The sequence below is a fragment of the Apteryx rowi genome, unplaced genomic scaffold (genome assembly GCF_003343035.1).
Source record: "Apteryx rowi isolate R43461 unplaced genomic scaffold, aptRow1 scaffold_235, whole genome shotgun sequence".
NCBI lineage: Eukaryota > Metazoa > Chordata > Aves > Apterygiformes > Apterygidae > Apteryx > Apteryx rowi.
In genome coordinates, this window is record NW_020448697.1 from 328,767 (window position 1) to 347,852 (window position 19,086).

A 19,086-nucleotide genomic window follows, 5' to 3' on the forward strand; every position below is an offset into this window, starting at 1 on the left:
ATTAATCCTTTGAATAAAAACAATTTCCTAGTTCTCAATTTCTGTTTTTCAAACTTTGGAACAAAAAATAAGATAGATAGATAGGCACAAAGTAGGTGAAGTAAGAAAATGAGGTAGATCAGTATTGTACAAGCAATCAGAAAACACAGTGTGTTGCAATAGTGTCAGTTTTATTATGATGGCCCCCGCTGTAAATCAAGGCCAAAATATTTTGTTGCCAAACCATTCTTTGCCAAAGAAAACAGGTTCTGCTAATATTTTCAAGCCTTTGATACTAAAGGTAATTAACCTGCTACAGATCTGGAGCAAAGAAAAGGTGTTACTGCAGATAAGGTAAAAAAGCATGAAAAGTCCCACCCCCTCCTCCTCCCCCAATATAGCCCATCCTAATTTCTGCCATTTTACAAAAGTCCACATGTAAGAACATTGCATAGATCTTTTAACAAAGAGAATGAATGTGAGAAAATAATGTCACCAGGTTCTTTACCCACCTCCCATTTTGGACCCATGAGATGGAATGAAAACCTATTACTTCTCTTCAGTCTACATTTATCTCCTGCATGACTCCACAGATGTCCCCCACACCACCTGCAGAAAGGGGAGAAACAGTGCTAAAATGACATGCTAGAAAAGTACCCTATACAGGTGAGCTCTTGTCTGCACATAGAAAACAACCACTTTCAGGGATGGATTGTTCAGTGAAATTCATTGCCATATAACTCTAAAGAATAATTACAGTCTGTTAAAATTGTTTCAGTGAGAAAAATTTAGGGCTCCCTACAGTCCATATTTTTCGTTGGAGTTCTTCATTTAGGAAAACTTAATCTAAAAATGCCTATCTCTAAAGCAGTGTGACCATATACTAGAATTAAATCACCTTAATTTTGTTTCAAAATAATGTTCACATTAAAGTCTCTTTAAGTTTTTAATATTCTAGTATATTTTTAAAGTATTTATAAAATCATATGTAAGATAAATTGAATATAAATGGGCATTTTGACTAAAAATCTCAGTGTTTGGTTCACAGAAAATGTTGACAGCATTTCCAAAGAGAAATGAACATATTTTTGAAATCAGGGCAAGACAGTTGCAGCTCCCGATGAACCTGAGTGCTAATTTTCATGATAATTACCTAAAACTTTTTTGACAGTTAGTTAACTGCATATAAAGAATTATCAGCTTCAGCACTTGAAGCAGAGCAGATTTAGAAAGCCTTTCAGTAATCACTGAAGGGTTGTACCCTGCGTAGGGTAGGTTCCCAGACACATCTTCACCACTTTCTTCAGAAAATGCAGTTTGCAGCTGAACAGGAGTGGTTAGGACCCCCAGCAGTGACAAGTTTCTGTGATTTGCTTCTGATTATAAAACTCCTTCTATTGCCCTGTCATCTGTGAAGAGAAAAATGAATCAAAATAATTCTTGGAACTTTATCAATATGCTGTCAATTTCTCCATCCAAGTGGTTAACCAAATATTCAGGGGCTTGTGAGTTGGTGCAGATAGGATCCAGTTGTTTCTCTGAAGCAATTATTTGCAAAGAAGATACAAAGTCCAATTTCTGTGACCCCAGTGGAATCTGCCAGTAAGAGGCAATGTCCCTTAAATGGTTATTTCAGTCAGTTTTGAGTGCAAATGCATTTATTCTCTCTCTCTCAGGACAAACTTTCAGTAGCAAATGAGGCTATCATGATTTGTGCTTGGCTTTCTGCAATCTTTTTCCACTTACCTGCTCTCTAGTTTAGTTGCTGCTAAACAAGTCACATTCAGGGCTTGTAGATGCAACTAAGATAGATACAAAGGTAAGTTTAAGAATAGGTAGATGAGCAAAGGCAAAAGAGGTTCAAAAGGTTTAAAAGATGAAGCAAAAATACATCTGGTGCCAAAATCGGTCCTAAAATGCACTATGTTTCCAGGTTGGAAAGCATACCAGTGCCAGAGATTCAGGGCTAATGGCTGAGGTTACAGGTAAGGTAGCACTAAATTTTACATATAAACTGCCTAATGGCTACGCTTTTTCTGTGGTGTTGTGTTCCCTCTTCCAACATCCTTCTGGGTCCTAAGACTGTGTTGGGTTCTTCCTCAAAAACTGTGGGGAGGCAGTTTATGACAGCTCATCAGTGTCCCAAGTCCCTTGACAGGAGGGGTTTGATGTTCAGGGTAGGGGTTTCTCGCCCTTGGGTATGACTGGAGTTATGTTATGCTATATATATSTTTGCTACCACACTCCGCTTTCTTTTCAGTGGTTCCCAACTAAATTTTAGAAGTTGATGCCCTACCCCCTCCAGCCCCAATTCACCAAAAGGACTATTTCTTACTATACAATGATTACATAGGTTCGTCAAACCTTTACCCTACATGGTACTCCTAGAATCAAGCTAAAACAAGTTAGACAGCAGTAACTAGACCTTAATAAATCTTGTAATTAGGCTTGTGTTGCACAGACATTTACAGAGTATTTCTTTAAAAAAACAAACAAACAAACCATAATTTATTGGGATGTTGGCATAAGGTTATGTTCGCCCTGGGAATCAAATATGTCAAACAGGATGGCTGGCTGCTGTCCAGGTGGCCACAGGAATTGCTATTGCAAGGGCCTTACAAAGCCATCTTCACCTGGATCAGGTGAGACTCCCTGAACTACCCTTCTGTTCACTTATAATCCAGCTGTCCCATGGTCTTACATAATCACTCCCACATACGCATGATCCATTGCTATCAATTATCTTAAACAATATACAAATATCTCCTAACTATCTTAACTATGTAGAAAAGATTGTCCTAAGTGATCATTTCTGCACCTGCAGGAACAGTTTCTACTATTTAAAAGTATCTTACCTAGACACAGTTGGCCAGTTCTGTAGCAGGAACTGCCTGGGGGAGTCTCTAGAAAAGCCCAGTTCTGCACCCAGGATACCTTGAAACGTACACCCTGGTCTAGGAGCTGCCTGGGGGAAACGTCAGGGCAGACCAAGACTCCCAGCTAGAAAGCTGCTGCATGGATTGGTCAATGGCTTTGCTGTACAGGTACCTAGGGCACCTCCTCCCAGGCCCAGCACCCCATCTCAGGCTGGCCCATTGTTTCAATGCAACGCGTTATCTCTTATCAGTCCATTGTCTCATCTGTGCAGACAGGAGCTGGGGAGTTCCTGGATCACTCGGGGAATTAATGACTTAAGTGCCCTGGGTGTGCGCACACAGGCACAGCCCTGACATCCAGCTATGCTGTAATTACAAACAGTCTCATTGCTCTTGCCACACTTAAGGAACTCTTGTTAAGATCCGAAGACACAAGACTTTTTGGAACAGAGGGTGAAAATCCATTTGGGAACACTAACGAACTTTGAGATGAGGCATCAGAAGCCAGCTAGGTTTAGCACGAGAGTTTTAAGTGCTGTTGTGTTGTTGGGGACAGGCTTCCTTTGCACATCCTGAAAGCAGGTGAGACCTGGGATCAGCAACACCTTGCCGCTATGGCACATGATCTTGGGACCCCATGCCAGGTCCACCATACATTTGGCCTTCACTTCACAGCTCTCCCAAAGACCAGCTATCTTTACAGAAACCTAGCAAAGTACCCTGAGTCCCCAGCTGCCACCTTTCCCTTATGCATGTGAAAGCCCCAGCCACACAAACTACCCCTAAGGGTGCAGCTCCAAAACATAGTCAGCATTCAGGTCATTGTGGGCCACCTTGCCCACACCATAGGGCACATTATCTTCTCACTCAAAAGTTTGGCCTATCTTGTCAATGATGTCCTGCATCACTTTACGTTTATCTACCTGATTTTTTTYCTCCCGTTTTATTAACCAGTTATTCAGTCTCATTACCACCCCCTCCCATAGCCTTCATAGTCTGCCTTCATCCTTACAACACGAAATAACTTTTACATATTCTTGTGTGCTCACTTTTCAGGTCATTTCTTCATTATGTTGAACAGAAGCGATCCCAGCACAGAATCCCATAGCATTTCCATTGCACATCATAGAAAGGTTGGGTAGGAGGTATGGAGACACCATTATATTGCTATTTTCTACACAAAAGATATCATATGGAACCCACTAGGCAGACAACCACATTTCTCTGTCAGTAAACAATGTGAAACATACTCAAGTGTTTTGTCTATATCTTTTCTAGCTGACGGGATAATAATAGCAATTTTTCTCAGTCACACCATTCACTCATGTGATAGACGTGTCATTTAGCCTTAGAAAACAAAACCTATTAATGATCCACAGTATAATTCAGATCAGTATTTTTTCTCATGACAGAAACTGCAGTGGAGTTATCCAAAACTTATATTAAAAAATAAAGTAAAATTAAAAGTGTCAAGACTTTGTAAGCTAGGAAATACTGGCTTAAAGTTACTCAGCCTTAATTCCTCTCCCCTTCATACATACAGCCTGACTACATAACTGCCTGCCATTTTCCCCATTCAACCCCTGCCTTCTGCAGGATACACAGTAGATGATAAGGAAATAATCAGGGTTGTGTAAAGAATGGAGCTGTGTCTACCGACTCATTGGCTGAATAAATGAGAGTTGTGCAGTAAATAAACGAGTGTAAGTACAGAAAGTATGAATCTGTAGTTAGAAAGCTGAAATAGCTTCTGTTCTAAAGAAAAATGTATTTCTGTCTTGAGCACAATGTTTCTTACTAGTGCTGGACCAGTCTCTTAAGCCAACATTGCCACAGCCATTCATTAACTAGATGTTCTTTATTTTCTGATTGCCCAGCATGAGGTTTCTAACAAACCCCTCAGAAATGCTGAGCATCACAATGGCAGTTAAAATTGATTAGAACTGTATTTTGAACTCATGAAATACTATAAAAATACTAAGAATTTTAATATACCAGAACTCAATTTTATTACATCAAAGATCACAGCAGCAATTCCCACTCTAGAGGCCAAAAGATTTTTGAACAGGACTGCAAGACAAGGGAAAATTCAGCTGTTCATACTAGAATATTAATGGCAGAAAATTGAAAAAGGTTGCAAAATTGTAAAATTGCATCAAAAATGGCAGGGAGCTGGCCATTCTAGAATATTAAAATAAAGCTATAATCAAAGCTATGAAATATGTAGCAACAATGTCTCCCCTGTGTATTACATACCATCACCATGGGAACCATGGCTAACAGGCTAAACTGCACCAAAAATTTTTCAAATATTTTTACCAAGAAATATTAAAGGAGTACCTCACTTTTGTTACCAAGTTTGAGATGTAAAAATCCTAGTCTTAAAATAAATGCTGCTGGCTGGCTCTGGGAACCAAATGAAGGCAGAAGTTATTGCACAACTTCGAAAACAATTTCAAACAGCTCACAGCAATCCTGCTTATGTGAAGAAGAGATAAACCATCAACCACTCAGGCATCTTCAGGACAGAGAACCTCACTCACCCAAAGAGCGTGAGGAAAGAGCACCATTGCAATTATCAAAAACTCTGCAGAAAGGGAAAAAAATAGCCTTTCCCCAGAAAGCCAAAAGGAGGTGGAAAAAAGTGAAAAAAAGGGTGAGAAGGCATGCAACTTGCTGGCATAAAAGGTGAGGACCCATTTGAGATAGCTGATGCACGCGGGGGTGAGGCGGGAGCCGGCAGGCACAGCGTGGATTAACACTGGCCATCGTCTTCCTCCTCTGGGGAAAGCACAGACACTTCTGAAGGGTAATAGCAGCTACAAGGAGATCTTTACAGAGTGGATGGCTGTCAGGAGCCGAGAAATTTATATTTCCTCATGCTGTTGACAGCAATCAGATATACTGGGTTAATCCTTGTATTTTGTTGAATCGCCTGTTTTACTTAAAAGTGGACAAAAAAAAAATCACAGAAAACTTGTTAAGAAAAAATAGCCTTTCGGGTTTTTTTACTCCCCAATGAGCATCTTATTCAGTGCCCAAAGTGGGAGAATCTAAAGGATTTTCTGGAAGGTTATGTGGGGAAATAGACTGCACTTATAACATCTTTGGTTCGTATGCTGCAAAAGTTGGAAGGCAGGCAGTGAGTGAGGCAGGGCCTGACAGGATGGAAGATGGAGACAGGAATCTACACTTAACTGCCAGAGCAGTGCTAAGCAGTGAATCCCATCGGTTATTAATTACACAGTTTTCTTTTTCTGTGTGCTCAGTGTGAGACAGGCAGAAAGGCTCAGKGCTTACAGCCGCAATTGAATTTGCTGGATTTTGGGTATACAGTGTGTGTAAACACGTGAAGAATCTAACAGCATGTCTGTGTCTTGCAGTGCAACATAGTGCAGAGACAAGGCAGTACAAACAGAAATTGATATTTCAAATTTGGCACATTACAGTATTTTGCTGAAACACCAGCTTTGTCCCAAAAGCAGTTTGAATACATTAGTTAAAAATTGGGGCTGAGCTATAATTCCTGCTTCTTAGAAGGCTTACTAGTCCAGGCACAGTGTCATGTTGGTACAAATACGTGCTATCTGGTCTTTACACAGTCTTAGCCAGGGGTGGACTCAGCCCCAGTCAAAGGGGAGGTGGGGGAACAGTGCAGAAAAGATTGAAGCATATCTGTGAGAGGCTGAAGCTTCACATGGTTTAAGAGCATGTGCCACAGAGACAGGTGCTAACATGGGGGCTGGTGGTCCCTTAATTCCCAGTAAATCTGTACTTAACCTCAACCACTTCAGACAATGTCCTAAATATTTAACCCTTTCACAGTTTATGGGCCACTTACAGTTCACTACACACCTACAAAAGAAATACAAATCTTTTTGTAATTACAAGTTTTACCATTTTATGCATGTTTGAGTGAATGTATTAATGTATGGTTTGTAATATTGTTACACATTCATATGTTTCAGTACTTATAAAAATTACTAGCTCCAATATTGCCAGAGAACAGAAAACAYGAGACACAGGATAACGGCAAGAACGCTGAGATTAAGGCACCTACATCTACATGTCAACATGTAGGACCTTAAAGGAGAGGTAGGTGTCTAAGCTCCCAGTAAAGTACACAGATGTTACAGCATGATTCAGTTGCTTAAACAAAGGCATCCAGTGCCACCTGCAACACACTAGAACATCCCTCCTGGCCTTCAGCTACCAGGCCGAGGAGGCATGACTTTCACAAACACCGTGCGAGAGCAGCATGTCTTGGATATCACAGGGTGCCTCAAACACACAACATACTTGTTTCTTAAATAGCATTAAACATCTACAATAGAGTCCTTGGTCAACACAGTCAGTTCAAATGGCCTTTTGAGATGCCTTAGAGCCCTCTGGCTCTATTCAGTTATCTAAACTTACACACCTAGAGCCATCTGAGACACCCTGCAGTATACAAGGCATCCCATGAGCCTGGCAGATACTACACAGGACCCATAAGATACCTGAGCCCTACCAGAACAGCAGCTAGAAGCCAGGAGGGATACACTAGGACATTTCAAATGGCACTAGCTGATTACGTGCAGCCAACCAAATAGAACTTAACAGGCTAAGCTCAGTCACTCTAGACTAACCTGATTCAGTTACCCACACACAGACCTCTACTGTCTCTTGAGATGCTACCTAGCCTTCAGCTGTGCTACAAAAGGTCCTGATCTTCCATAAATCCTGTAATGCAAGGAGCTTGCCAGCTCCTTGCAGATGCTTTTGATACCCCAAGGCATTTCAAACACTGCTAGACATCTGTAAATGGGTGATTGACTTAAGCCTTGGCACCTGCTTTATGCTGAGCCAAATTGCTTTCTAGGCTTCGCTGATATATCTGGAGTCGCTAGAATGGGAGTTTACACACTTAACTCACATGCAGACACCTACATTTCAGCTGTCCATCYCAAGCGGAATCCCATCCTAGCAGTGCTGTATTCTTGAGGAATAGAGGAATTCATAAGTGTCCTTAAAACCAATGTTTTTTTCATGGAGAAGTGTCTATATTAAAATTCAGATTATTATCTGGGTTTGAACAAAATAGGTTAGATGGCTTACATATAGGAATTCAAACATAGATATATTCAAACACAGGAATTCAAAAATTTCCTGAAATATTTTAATAGGAATGTTAAAACAGAGGGCAGGCTTGGGGGCAGAGGCAGTAGGTTCTGCAAGTAGCCTATCTAGATACAGAAATACTGGGAAAACAGCTTAAGAAAACACTGTGTAGGTAGGAAGTTCGAAATGCTAATATACTGGCATACCACAGAACACACTAGCCATCCTTGGCAAGTTTGTTGCACACCAAGAGGTAAGGACAGGCCTCCTAAAAGTGATAGCAGCAAGCAACACCAGGAGGAAGTTCCATTTTCCCAGTGGAAGTCATGAGCTTGGAAGCTGATGCTAGGCCCAAAACACACTTGTCACACTCAAGTGTTACCTGCAATCCCTGAAATTCTTTCCAGGTTCTTGACCAAATGTCCCAAACCCTTTGCCAGGCAGTCACATACAGCATTATGCTACAGAGATGATGAGGTTATGAGCAGGTAGTGGCTCTGTGCACCAGTGCTGCTGACCTGTTTCCAGAAAATGACTCACATCAGCATGGTTTTAAGTCTCCTTTATGCCTTTTTCCTTCTTACTCCCCCCTGACCTAACAGGAGGCACGTCTGGCAGTAAGAATGTTTAAAACTCTGCTCTCCTTCCTGGAGGAGGAATCTAGCAACTTCTTGCCCCACTTAGCTAGCTAGAGTACTTGTCCCCCACTTAGCTTAGCTAGCATGGAATTAGCACTTGGGCATAGCACAGGAGCAGCTTCCCCAGAAGTGAATGAGGCTGTATGGGTCTTGTTTAGAGACCAAATAAGCAGTACAGCCACCCAGTCAGCACATGGAGCTGACACAATCAAGATTTGGGAACAGAAATCAAACTAGTTCAAAGTATCTGTTTGGTTCAATTTCAAGCCAATTTTACCCTTGTTTGGGGGAAAAAAAAAATCATGGGGGGGGGGGAGGCTGTAACTTATTTGCTACAGATTCCCACTCTTACTAGTTTTCTACTCTTTCTCTCTGTCCCTACCATCCAGTCCTTATATTGATGTAGGCATGGGACACAACAAAAGCATGGTATTACAGCAGCTAAGCTGTAACAGACCTAGTTCTTGCCTTCTTAGAAACAAGAAGGGAAAAGTTTAATTGATTACTGTTCAGTAAAATAGGCGACTGTGTACATGCAGACAAGAGGGAAAATAAGGGTAGCCCAGCAGAAAACTTCTCATAATAGGATAGGCTAGTGAATACAGGTATTTTAGTATAAGGTCAACTGAAATAATTAAATAATGCTAAAATACTCATTACCCACCTCTACTGACGATTTACACCTCACATACAAAACTAACACTGAACCACCTCATAAGCACACACACATGCATGTTCACAAGTAGTGTATCTAGAGAAGCCAGCTAACTGAAAAGAAGTTCATTAATAAATTGGAATTGAATAATCCCTGCTGGAGCAGACTATATCATATGAAGTCCCTGACTTGTCTCTGTACTTTGAAAATATTTGGAAGATAAGTTACTGAGGCATACTAGATATTTTCAGATCAAACTTTATATGAAATACAGAATTAGTCACAGAGGCTGTATAAATGCATTTACAGAGGTAAACTTGAGAAGACACAGCAATAAAGTAGTTCCACAGTATCTTTATCCACAGCTCTTGAAAGTTACCTATGGTGCATAGTTTGCTACAGGAAGGTGGGTGTTGCTTTTTCATTTAAACAACTAAGAAAATGCTATCAGATGTACTAGTAAGATAATAAAGAAGTTCAAGGACCATAATAGTGAAGAGTTAGATTCAGCAGGAGGAAAGTGTTTTATCTTCTTGTTGAATATCAAAATTACAGGTTTACTCCAGTCTTATTCTTCTCCAGAGTCCCAAATGCTTATTAAAAAAAAAAACAATTTAATTCTAAAAATGGTTATGTTACAATCATGGTCCAGAAGTTTAATGTTTTGCATCTGGCAAATTCTAGACAGAGGTAGTAAAGGCATCCTTTAAGGAATCTTTTCTGATGTGAAGACCCGAGAAGCACGGCAGCGAGCCTAAAATGAAAAAATTGCTTTAATGGAATGAAAATATCATTTTAAACCATCAATTTGGAAAACATTTCAATAAGCTTAGCCTGTATGAGGGGTTATATTTCATCTTAATTAACTGGGAGCTTTCAAAGTAAAATTTTAAACAAACAAATTATATTTTAAAGTATCGATCAAATCTGAAAAAAAAAAAAAACACTTTTCCATTCACTGTGCTTTCAATTTTAATCCTTTTGCCAGTAGAGGAAAGAGATGGTGTCAAAGTGTCTTTCCACTATTTCTGACACATTCAGAGGCCAAGAAGCACTTAGACAATGTCTCCTTTCAATATACAGCTGTAAAATGTACTTGAGTAGGTGAATCAGTCACCTGTGACTTCATAACTTAAAAAAGCAAGCTGTCTGGAAGCTTCAGCACATTGAAGACTGCTGATGAGACCTCAGAATCAGAACATGGTTCCTCAGAATTTGTTTGTGTAGAAAAGAAGAAGCTTGAGAGAGAAATTTATGTCTGACACACTCAGCTGAAAGAACTTTGAAGGCTTTAAAGATATGATGGCCTATGTGACTCATCTGGACAGAATTTATAAAAACACCAGCTGCTCAAACATATAGATTAAGTTGATAGCAGCTTTGAATATACGAAGTTCCAAGTACTCTTAGAAATCAGAATGTACTAGTACTGGTGCCCAAGCCAAGGAGACATTGGATGGTTTGGCCTCAATATCTGTGTTTTTGTTTTTCAGCTATCAAATGCTGACAAGCACCACACAGCTTCACAAAGTTGCACTAAAAAAAAAAMCCCCAAAGTAATTTTATACTATGGTATGAATCATTTGCAACTATCTTATATGCCCACAAGAAGTTATTTGGGAGAAGATACTGTAAGAAAATGAAAAAAATGCCTAATGTACACATACAGAATGCTGTAAGCTTCATAAGAGATTTAGGAGTTCTCAGATACATCAAGGTGACATGTATTTAGAGGCAAAGCTTTTTTTGATCTTAAGGATATCTTGTAATCATTCAATTAACGGAGAATAAACAGAAGGTGGCAGAGGGAGGGGAATGAACAAAAATAATTAACTGGGCAACCACATACACGCATTTGAGTATGAAAGCAGAGAGGCAGATTCTTTTAAATTTTGTTGCAGTTTTTTTGAAATACTTACAGCTTTCTCTTCCAATGTGAGTACACCATCTACAGCAACTATCTGGTATTGCTTTTCTTTTAAGCTACCCACAAGTTTCCGTAGTAGTTTGAGGCTCGTACCATCACTGCTTTGTTTTAACAGTTTTTGCATTTCTTGTGAAGGACATCCTGGATCAAATAGTAGTAAACATAATGTTCTATTCTTCCTCTCTTCTATTCCAACAACAGTACGACTATGACCTAATTTCAAAACAGATTTTCAATATTTTAAAACCCATAAATCAAATTCACTTTCTTTTAATGAGCTATTTACTTTCAGATCAAGTAAAATRTTAGTTGAAAATTAACCAAGTAAACATAAAAAAAAGCAGATGTCAAATAGTTCAAACCCCCATCACGCCCAGCTTTTCCATCCAGTAAAAATAATTGTTTTTGTTACTCTTTACTTAATAAATAAAAATTTAAGAAAAACTGTGCATACTCAGGATTGCAACACATATAGAGAATGATGGAAAACAGTAAGAAACTAGTGTACATGATGCTGACCTTGGTGTTGCAGGTAGATAGGTGGTCTGGAAGTACACACAACCTTTGCACTGCCTTCATTATCTGTAGAATAGTAGCACAAAATCCACTCAAATAAACGAGGGTGTGTACCCACGGGACCAGTTGGTTTGTGAAAGTCAATGATTTGACACCTACAGAAAATTTAAAATGAAATCTCAACAGTAAAACTTCAGCCAGGCCAGGCTGTTAAAAAACAACCCCCCCCAAACAACAATCCTTTTCCTTCTCTCCATCCCTACGCTTCTTTACCAAGAACATTTTATAAACACAGCAATCCCAGCAATCAAGTGATGGTTGTCACTTTTTTTCAAATATAGGAGTAGAGGACAAACATAATTATGAACCAACATGATATATATTGTTCAAAACTGGAAGATTTATTCTGTGACAAAAGCAGTACTCTGTTCAGCATAACAACAGCTCACAAAATTCATAAAAATGAAAGCGATTTTGATCTTTGCACAAGCAATATATGTATATCACAGAGTCCAATTAACAGCTTTCAGGATATGCAAGTAAATAGCTCAAATTCAGATAGTTCTTAAGACTGAACTTTAAGAAAAATTAAACTTTTAATCATTGTTTAGCTTTATGCATATGTGGACAAATTTTCACCAGGTTTCAATGCTGTAAGTAAGTATTCAATTTATTATCTGCATAAGTAGTTACACAGCTTTGTGCTGCATTGACTAGACCTTATATCCACTTACAAGCTGGTTAAATTTAAAGTCACTAAGGTGGCTAAGTTGGCTTTTCATCATGCGGTTCTTACACTATAAAGGTATATGCATGACCAATGCAAAAAAAAAAACAAACCACGCAAAACAAAGAAAAAAAAGATACTTGCTTTATCCTGAGACTAGTTAAGAGCGAATAAATTTCACATGCTCCTATCCATGCCTTGGTACCACGTAACCTGTTGTTGAAGTGAGATGCCCCATGAGGATCAAAGCCTTCTTTCCAGGCATCTTCAATCATGGACTGAATCTTTGGTATACTAGGTGTTAGCATAATACCTGAGACAGAAAATTTTTGGATTAAGATTAGTTACTAAAATAGTCTATTAGTAATGAATATTCAGCCTCTTTTATAAGAAGCAATTAACATCATAAAGATACACCCCAAAAACTAAGCTAAAACCTCAGCTACATCATGTCTTGCCAGTATTCAATCCTCGGATTCTTTCCACAGCATGGTCTAATGGTACAGCAAGCATTTAATAGCTATCTTTGGCCTAGTAAGCTTTGATGTTTTGTCTTTTCATTTACACAACAGTCAAAAGCTTTGTCATCTAAGGTACGTACAACAAATACGCTGTTCTAATTAATACCTTTCAAGCAGTCATCATATGAGCTGTTTTGCAACAGTGATGAAAGGAGCATTTGGAAATTCCTGTAACCGCAACCCCAGCCTTTGTCGCCCAAAGATGAGTGGAAATGATCTACTGATGTAGAAAGCCATACACGTCTCACATCTTTGTTTTCATTCTGATAGTACTTGCACAATGCTTCAATGACTCCTAAAAGAAGACCAAAAACAAAATTTACGCCCATTAAATGAATTACATAATTTTTCAGAAATAGATTCTTCTCCAGCTTGAAACAAAGATTGAGACAATTCATGCCAAAATTTCTAAGTGATCCTACATTAGATCTAGAACATGGATCACAAAGACACTGGACATTATTTCTATTTCATTTCTTATGCTCTTTATCTTGATGTATCTGTATACTATGAAGAATGTCAAGAATTCAAGCTATTTTTTCACTGTTCCTACACAGAGGATATTTTAAATTAAACAGCTTGGACTACATATAAACTGTAATCTGCACAAGAAATATTATTATTATGAAACAGAAGTACTATCAGCAGTAAAGCCCTTACCTCAGCCTCACCTCCAATACAATATCCCTTACAAACACAGAAATACTTATGGATACTATGTAACCCTTGTGTTCCACTCCAAATCATTTTTCCTGGAGAAACTAAGGCAGGAAAAGGAGTGGCACAGAATTTGAGAATTACTATAAATATTTTAAGAAAATTCACTTGAAGGGATGTTACAAATCATTCTTTGTTACATAAAAGAACATGGTTGGGAATTCTCTTTCCTATTTGGATGTGTAAGTGTTCAACGGCCCTTTGTTGTTGTGCTATCGTCAAGGCAAACTTTTTTTTAGCCATTACGGATTCCTTTCTGAAGTCTAAATGGTTGTCAAGAACGAAAACATTGAATGTATTAACTCTACTCAATACATTTTCTAGAAGAAATTTTAGTTTACCCATCAAGATGCAAATGGATATTTTGTAATGCAGAGTTAGTAGCGATAAGTTAAAACACCTTTGAACTGTGGCCTTGGCAAGAAAAGAAAGGAAAGCCTTTTGGGCCTTAAAAATGCATTGGGACTATATTTTTGTAACAATTAAAAAACATTTCAAAGAATATATAACAAGCAGATATTTAGACTAGTCCAGTCTTTTCTTGGACTTAGTGTAAATTTGTCCCAGGTAAGCACCATGTCCATCTGAATTACTATTATTATCACCAACTGAAACAGAACACAAAAAGCTACCATAAATCATAACAGCTAACCAGGTTAGGAAGCAGAAAGTACTAAGTAGTAAACAAACATACCCTTGTATAAAACAACATGTAATACCAGATGCAAACCATACTGAGATCATATTGTGTCTGATCCCTTAAACAGGCAACTTGATTCCAAGAAAGAAAGAAAGAAAAAAAAAAAAGTCTTCAGCTTAGAAGAAAGATTAGAAACATAGCAAGCTCATATTTAGTTATTAGTTTAGGACTATGATGTGACAGGTCATTCATTAATCTAGAAAATAACACGTTGAATTAAGATGCAACTAATATTAAATGTCCAATTATCTAAGTAGTGAAATGCTTTATTAAAAACAGATTTGGTCACTACAGCCTAGGCCTAAAAAGTACACTCTTAGTTGTATAACTTCAGCAATTTACCTGAGGTCTTTGTTTTCCCATCATCTATACCAAAAGCCAAAGATTCCATCATGTCAGCTTTTCTCTTGTGATATTCAAAAGGCTGCATTCTTCCTCTGTCAACTTCCCTTTCCACATTCTTTATCAATTGCTGCTTGTAGCCTCCAGAATTATCCAAGCCATATTGTTTCTGTTAGGGATGGAACGTGCATCATTTAGATGACATCTTTTAAATTCACATTCATTAAAGATTTAGAGAAGCTACATACATAATCAGTAATGTGGAAAAATAGTAAACAGTGAGACAAAAATATCTCAGTTCATGAGATTTTAGAGCTGAAGGCCAAACTCCATTCYAGACCAGGAATGCAAGCTTAGGAGAGCCGTCCCTGGAAGCGTAGACATCTCCCTCTGCCATCTTTTGGGCAGAGAGCCATTGGCACAGAGGCAGTCTATGACCCGGAGATAGCAAGAGAGGGTGGTGAAGCTATCAAGGCTGTGAGGTGGGAGGGAGAGGGACATTAGGAGCTAGCAGGGAGGGTCTGGGAACAAGCATGTACCAAAGTAGGTGATGGTGTACAAGAGGAGGATAGGCAGGATGCTCAAGGGCTCAGGTAATGCCCTGTGAGGCAGAGCACTAAAGCAGGAGACACGCCAGGGCAGCGCAGCACGCACACGGAGTCCTGCAGTGCACAGGCCCCATCCTGGGCCAGCACCACTCACAGCAGTAGAGCCAAGCAGCTCAAGGCACGCATGCTCAGCACCAGTGCCAGGACTGGGGTTACTGAGGGCTTGCATCTGTCTACAGCCCACTCCTGCACCACTGTCTCAGTACAGCCTGGCTGATTGTGCAGCTCTGACCTGGTATGGCTATTCTAATTTTCAAGAAACAAAACATTACAGTTTCTAGGTACGCAGCTTATATAATTGCACAACTCTTTCAAATTTTATCATTTAGAAGTAATACTGTACCTGTAACTTTTTAAATTCTTCCCTCTCTTGCCTCTCTTCTTCTGACCTTTGCTGTTTATCTTCTTCAGTCTGGAGCTGCTGAGCCAGTTCTAGATCTCTTAAGTTTCCACCTACCCAGGAAAAACATTTTACAAAGAGAAGACTTGATCAGGAAGTTAACGATGCTTTGAATAATCATTTGTTTGATCTTTAAAACACAAAACATTGTCTTTTACAAGCAGACATACATAAAAAGACCTATGCATTAATTTTAGGAGATGCATCCCCTACCATATTCAGGTATTAGCAAAGAATACTAGGTAATACCAATGACATTCAGTCTACCAAGACTCAGCTTCCCAATTTAGACAAAGATTATGCAGGATTAAAGGACAGTTACTTGGCAAATAATGCATGTACCTCTACTACTAAGAAAACACCTTTTGTTTACTACTTTTCACCTGATTTGTTAGCAAGAAGTCCCAATTTGCTGAGTATCACAGATAGCTTCTAGGATCACTGCTAGCAATCTCATAATGATGAAGTGATACAAACAAACTTAGGGTTGGAGAACCGGAAACCCATAGGAAGGGAACTGTGCTAACAAAAGCAAACTTATTTTGACTCTTTTCCCTTATCACTACAGCTAGTTAATCAGCACGATCATTTAGAGAAAAGATTTGAGAATAAATTAGAAATTTTAATAAGCTGTTGCTTTTAAACTCATGTTATACCAGAATGTTCCAAGTTCCATGTATATAAACCTTCTATAGAGCTGGAAAAAAAATGGCAATCTTTTAAACATTTTTCCCCCCTAAGTTTTATTTTTCCCACAATATAGTGCATTTATTTAATAAGCAGGCACAGACAGATATTTCTTTTAGCATGTGTAATTAAACAGAGCACTCAGCCACGTGATAGGACTTGCTATTAACTATGTTAAGTTTATTAGGGAGGCATACGTTTTTTGTTTTTTTTAAATACGGAAATATTTAGTTGAAATTTTGCCTAAGATTCTATACCACAACAAATAAATAGTTTAAAATATTTTCAAATACTATCAAGCTTGCATCCTTTCACGTACCTTCTGAAAAGCTATGCTCCTCTAAGTGTAAATCCACGTGTTCTTGGAGAATCTGAACATTTGTACAGGCAAGACTGCATATTGGACATTCATACAGCTGTTCACCATCTCCTGTGTTTGAAAGAGACTTGCAGTTTCATGCTTAATTAGTTTTCATGCTAATTTTTTTTTTTTTTGCAAGAATCATCCCCTTCATTGATGTACACAGTCTAAGATAAATACACAATAATGAATTTTGTACTGTCAAATTCCCCAGGGRAAGACAGCAAACCCCAAAACAGCTATTACGTTCTTAATCTAGAGCACCATTTAATTAAAGATTCATATTTAAGAATTCATATTTAAATGCCTGTCAAGTTTGTCAGAAGAGAGATTTTCCCTCTTTCTACTAATCAAGCTTTGACCTATTCAACTTACAGATCACTATTTTCTGTGATAATACTTGTATTAAGAAGTGCTTAGTCTGAAATATCATATCGTTAATAAAAAGATCTATCCTATCTATCCTGCTAATGGAGGAATGCTTGTTTATAATCCTTTAATGTTTGTGTGATAATACAGCAGTTGATGCACAGGAAAAATAAAGTAAAAACATCTTCTCATTCTTATTTTGTTGGTCTTTCTATATCTCCTCAAATAAATATTGTTTGTAGTTTTAGTATTACCAAAGAGCATCACAGAATCTTAGAATAGTTAAGGTTGGACAGAACCTCCGGAGATCATGTAGATAAGCCCCCTGCTCAAAGCAGGGTCAACCAGAACAGGTCAGGTTGCCCAGGACCACGTACAGACAGGTTTTGAATATCTCAAAAGATGTAGACTAATCAGCCAACAGGACAACCTGTTCCAGTGTTTGACTGCTTTAAGTATAAAAATATAATAAAAAAAAATCTTATGTTTAAATGGAACTTCCTGTATTTCAATCTGTCCCCACTGCCTGTTGGCCTACCACTGGGCACCACTGAGAAGAGTGTGGCTCCATCTTTACTTCTCCCATGAAATATTTATACACATTGATCAGATCACACCCCCTCTCCCCACCCCCAGAGCCTTCTCTTCTCCAGGCTGAACAGTCCCAGCTCTCTCAGCCTCCCCTCCTATGAGAGATGCTCCAGTCCCTTAATATTCTTTGTGGCCCTTTACTGGACTTGCTCCAGCTGGTCCATGTCTCCCTTGTACTGGGGAGCCCAGCACTAGAGACAGCACTTCAGGTGTAGCCTCAACAGTGCTGAGTTGAGGGGAAGACTCCCTCAGTCTGCTGGCAGCACTCTCCCTGAAGCAGCCCAGGAGGCTGTCAGCCTTCTTTGCTGCTAGCAAGCATTGCTGCCTCATGGAGCTCATTTTGTGCTAAAGATGTCTCTGAGGGACCAAAAGACTGAGTGGAGGATTATCCTTTTTTTAAGGATACTCATTGAAAGTACTGTAGCATTAGCATTTTCCATGGCTTTCTATGAGTTATTTCTATAGAAGATGCATAATTAGAAGAAAAGTACAATTTTCATCACTGCAGTTTTCATCATCTTCTTGCTTTCATTAATATCTGTAGTGCGTTTTGTGAATGCAAAACATTACAGGTCCATCTACATTGTGTTTTTAGTTCTGCTCAGGAGTAGGCTTTTCAAGAGACTCTATCGCCTTCACTCACTGCCCCTCGTCTGCATCCCAGAGCGATCCTGGAGTACTCGAGGGAGTGAGTTCCTTTGCAAGAGGCCCTCCGGGGGCGCCCCCAAGACACTGCAGTCGCAACGGGGCACTCAGTCCCTTGGACACGGAGTAAAATCCCCGCAGCGCCAATAGCACGGCTCTCGGCACCACCGCCGGTGTCTGCGCTCCGCACCCCGCCRGGGCGGCCGCGGCCAGCGCTAACCTCAGCACGGAGCCAAGCGGGATGCCGAGGCTCCCTGCTCGGGGCCCGGCCCGGCCCGGTCCGGTCCGGTCCGGCCCGCCCCACCCCGCTGGGGGCCGCGGCACGCAGGCCGCCTGCCCGGGCCCCGCCGCCGTTCACCTGTGCCCGGGGGAACCAGCAGGTGCCCGTGCCGCGCCCTCACGTGCCCCTCCAGCTCCCGGCCCGCCGCCGCCTCCCCACAGAAGGGGCATTCGGGAGGCCCCAGGGAGGGCTCGGCGCAACGGGCGCCCGGCGGCTCCAGCTCCGGGTGCGCCGCCTCGATGTGCCGCTGGAGCTCGTCGTAGCCCGGCGCGGCGGCGCCGCAAAGCGGGCAGCGGGGCAGGCGCTCCAGGTGCGTGCGCCGCAGGTGCCGCCGTACCGCCGCCTCCGAAGGCAGCACCTGTCCGCAGATATCGCACACCAGCATCGGGGGGGGGCGCCGCCGCCACCAACGGCCACAACCGCCAGCCCCACCCCAACGGGGAAATC

At 40.2% G+C, this 19,086-nt stretch overlaps 1 protein-coding gene across 2 annotated transcripts; it reads right to left on the reverse strand.

The window, feature by feature from the left end:
- Positions 1 to 387: 387 nt before the first annotated feature.
- On the reverse strand, positions 388 to 19,085 carry ZUP1 (zinc finger containing ubiquitin peptidase 1). 2 transcript variants are annotated; one of them, XR_003253528.1, is made up of 10 exons: positions 18,718 to 19,085; positions 16,713 to 16,823; positions 15,650 to 15,759; positions 14,699 to 14,867; positions 13,046 to 13,234; positions 12,563 to 12,731; positions 11,695 to 11,846; positions 11,168 to 11,388; positions 1,133 to 1,388; positions 388 to 588 (listed from the first exon to the last, which is right to left on the reverse strand). XR_003253528.1 is itself a non-coding variant. In XM_026065991.1 (9 exons), exons 1-9 carry the CDS (start codon positions 19,022 to 19,024, stop codon positions 9,955 to 9,957), a joined length of 1,476 nt encoding a protein of 491 aa, XP_025921776.1. In that variant the 5' UTR covers positions 19,025 to 19,084; the 3' UTR covers positions 9,489 to 9,954. The 2 variants fall into 2 exon arrangements, 1 of the variants encoding a protein (XP_025921776.1); XM_026065991.1 differs by lacking the exons at positions 388 to 588; positions 1,133 to 1,388 and adding an exon at positions 9,489 to 10,002 and having other exon boundaries at positions 18,718 to 19,084.
- Between the last annotated feature and the right edge of the window lies 1 nt (position 19,086).